We start from the raw sequence: 3,847 nt of genomic DNA on the forward strand, positions 1-3,847 counted from the left end.
GTTTGTGTAAATGGTTCCACGCAACCTAGTTTACTTTTACAAAATGTGTATTTATTTACTTGAACAATATATTCACCTGGCATTCACAATGGGGTAGATTTTCCACACATGCGCACACATGGACACGCAATTTAATAACATGCGCACGCCAGTGCACGCATGTTATAAAATCAGGGGTTGGTTCACGCAAGGGGCTGCACAATTGTGCAAATTGTATGCGCCAGTTCCCTATCCCTGTCCTAAACTCCCTTCCCCTTCCCCTATCCATATCCTAACCCCCCAATTTGTTATCTTACCTTTGGCTCCTGCAAAGGAGCAGGAACAAGTTGCGTGTGCAAATGGCCGATGTGCCGGGCGCCTCTAGCCCTGCCCTGGCCCACCCCACCCCTTTCCCGAGACCAGTGCTTGTGTGCATCCCAGTCTTTATGCTCATGGACGGGCCTCTTTGTGGATTCGCCCAGTGCGCATAAGGCCCAGCCATGGGCGTAAATACCGGGATTTATGCGTGCAGGCCTTTGAAAATCCGCCCCAATAAGTGCATTTGAAAATTGTACCTGAGGTTACATCATATTGCACATTAGTATAGATTTGTCTGTGAGAAAGATCTGATCCCATCACTTACTTTCTTGACCAATAGCATCTTTATTTCTGGCATGAATTTCCTGATGATCCAGGAGTGTTTAAATTGCTTGATATGCCCATTTGGAATGTGATTCCAGGACACACTGATGTTATTAATTATATGTTCTAAAACTTTAGACTAATATTTAAGAGATAATGCCCATAGAGTTCCTGTAAATTAGATCCTGCTCCCCCTTCCCCCCGAGAAAATGCTGAGAGCCCATTGCAATGAAAGACAGAGAGAAAGAGAAGCAAAGCTGCCTCAGAATTTCATCATCATGTATGTCCTTGTGAGATCCCTAATCATTTTATTCATTTGTATAATAAACTGCTGCATTCATCCCATAATGTTTAGGGACCTCGATGCCTTAATTTCCAGCAGAACCAACATTTTAATATGATCTATTACTTCCAGAAAAAGAAAAAGAGACAATTGTTATATAGCTAAAAGGGTCATTATACGTGTGAAACTCACCGGCTCTAATCAGAATGCCCACATGTAATCACTGACCCCAAAAGCTGTGCACTGGAGAAGTTGAATGTGTAGTATAGATGTGCTCTGACACAGATGGATTTTGACCAATGAAGTCAGTATCAAGTAGAGTATTTTCACTTTTATTTTCATTAAAGCACAATTTTCGGAGGCAACCTAATGGTAGCCTTGAGTACCAGCACTAGTTCCAAATGCCTCCACTTCTGCATGAGCTCTTCCAGCTACCTAGTCTAGATACAGACATTGTCCAGATGTGATGGCTATATATATATATATATATATATATATATATATATATATATATATATATATCTATATCAGAATATCAAAGGAACACTCATGCAATATATAACAAAAATGAATGCTTTTAAGGTTTTGGGTAAGATATTGTAAAAGCAATTTGTATTATATAATGCATGAGTGTTCCTTTGATATTCTGATATAGTGACACTTGCATACTTAAATTAGGTTTCTTTACCTGCCTACATTTTTTCAAGTTTATATAAATATATACATGTAATATCAATTTATTCATTTATTCATTTATGTTGTAGCTTCTCTTAAGGCATAGCCAGTAGAGTTGATATACCTTTGCAGTCATTTCAAGGACCTCACAATTGTCATTCCTTACTTCAAAAGAAACCTTTATAAGATGGCATCTTTGGGAACGAAAACATTGAGACAATAATGGGCACATATATGCACATGCTTAATTGCCTGCCTCCTGGAACATGACCATTTCATAACATATATGTATATGCACACGTTATAAAAGAGCCTGAACGTGGGTAATGTGTGTTCAATTTTAATTGTACATATACATGTGTGAGCAAATCCCCTATCTACTGAGAAAGTGGGGAGATTTTACAGTGGACGCTCACTGACGCCATTCACTATTTTCCCAGATCATTCCCAGTTTGACCAGTTAAGGGAAAGGACTTCCAAAGCCACTGAGTTTAATAGCCTCCCATCCCCACTGTTAGCCTGACCCTTAAAATCCCACTGACTTGCCTAATATTTTTTTTTTAATGTATACATCATCCATAGAGGAAGTGAAGTTAGGCAGCAGGAGACCTCCGGCGCATGCCTGTGAGTGAATATATTTATGCATACATCTCTTGACCAGGCCCTGACATGCCTCTGCCCAACCCGTTTATTAAACTTCTTATTTGTGTACATCACTGCATTTAAGCATTTAACCGGGTGGCTTTTAAAATCCACTTAGCACGCGCCGGCTTGACTTGTGAGGGTATCTCTTAATTAATGTGCATGCGGGGCTTTATAAATTCACCTAAAAGGGTTTAGTGGCTGACAACATTGAATTTCTGGTGATGGCCTTTTTCAAGGCCATATTTAACTCTTTACTTCTCAAGCTGTAAATCAGGGGATTTAACAGTGGGAGCATGATTATATACACAGCGGTTGGCAGCTTGCTTGATCTGATGGAGTCCCCTGACTCAGGATGTATATAGACTCCTATGATAGTCCCATACAAGAGAATGATGACCGTGAGGTGGGAGGAGCAGGTGGAGAAGGCCTTGCTTTTCCCCTCTGTAGATTGGATTTTCAGGATAGAGGAGATGATAAACACGTAGGATGTCAGAGTTAGGAGAAATGGGGTGAAAACTGCAAACACGGCTACTACAAATGTCATATTTAGAGTGACTGCAGTGTCTGTACAGGAAATTTTCAGCAACGCTGTGAGGTCACAAAAAAAATGATTGATTACGTTGGAGTCACAGAATGAAAAGTGAGATATAATGATAGTGTGTGGCAATACGTCAATGAAACCTGTTACCCATGAGACAGCTGCCAGAAGAGCACAGACCCTCTTATTCATGATCATGCTATAACGCAGGGGATTGCATATTGCGACATAACGATCATAGGCCATGGCAGTGAGAAGTGTAAATTCTATCTCAACGCAGGCCAAGTAACAATACAACTGTATAATACATGCACGGAAAGAGATGGTATTACTCTGTGTCAGGAGGATTGCCAGTAATTTTGGCACAGTGACCATCACAGATGAGATGTCTAAGGCAGATAAGTTGAGCAGGAAGAAATACATGGGGGTGTGCAGGTGTCGATTGCCACATACTGTAGCGATAACAAGGAGGTTCCCCAGCACAGCCATCAGGAAGAGGAGTGAGAAGAGAGCAAAGAGAGGGAGCTGCAGCTCCGGGAACTCTGAGAACCCCAGAAGCAGGAATTCTATCACTCCAGTGTCATTTTCCATTTTGCTCTTTTATATGGCATGGGGGTGCTGAAACAAATAGAGATCACACTAGAAAAAAAAGACAAAAGTGCAGTGTCACTGAAATCAGAGAGAAAGAAAAATATCTTTCTGCAAATACCAGGACAAAATCAGATAGGACGGAATATAAGTAATCTAAGTCATTTATTATATGGTAGGGATGTGCAGCAGGGACTGATACGCTTGATTCGGTATTCATATTCGTCGGGATCCAAATATGTTACATCCATTTTCGGGGGACCCCGATTCATCCATTCATTACATATGGTATTTGTTTCCCATTAAAGATAAAAAAAAAAAAAAATCCCAACCCTTTCAATTTAATTAACTACAACCCTCACCCTCCTGACCCCCCCCCCCCCCCCCAAGACTTGCCAAACATCCCTGGTGGTCCAGCAGGGGTCTTGGAGCGATCTCCTGCACTCAGGCCATCAGCTGCCAGTATTCAAATTGGCGCCGATAGCCTTTGCCCTTAC

The 3,847-nt window shown here is 41.2% G+C and overlaps 1 protein-coding gene across 1 annotated transcript; it reads right to left on the reverse strand.

Moving 5' to 3' along the window:
• Positions 1–2,405: 2,405 nt before the first annotated feature.
• LOC115077716 (olfactory receptor 1F12-like) lies at positions 2,406–3,353 on the reverse strand. Its single transcript, XM_029580003.1, has one exon. It carries the CDS (start codon positions 3,351–3,353, stop codon positions 2,406–2,408), a length of 948 nt encoding a protein of 315 aa, XP_029435863.1.
• Between the last annotated feature and the right edge of the window lie 494 nt (positions 3,354–3,847).

The sequence above is a fragment of the Rhinatrema bivittatum genome, chromosome 16 (genome assembly GCF_901001135.1).
Source record: "Rhinatrema bivittatum chromosome 16, aRhiBiv1.1, whole genome shotgun sequence".
Classification (NCBI taxonomy): Eukaryota; Metazoa; Chordata; class Amphibia; order Gymnophiona; family Rhinatrematidae; genus Rhinatrema; species Rhinatrema bivittatum.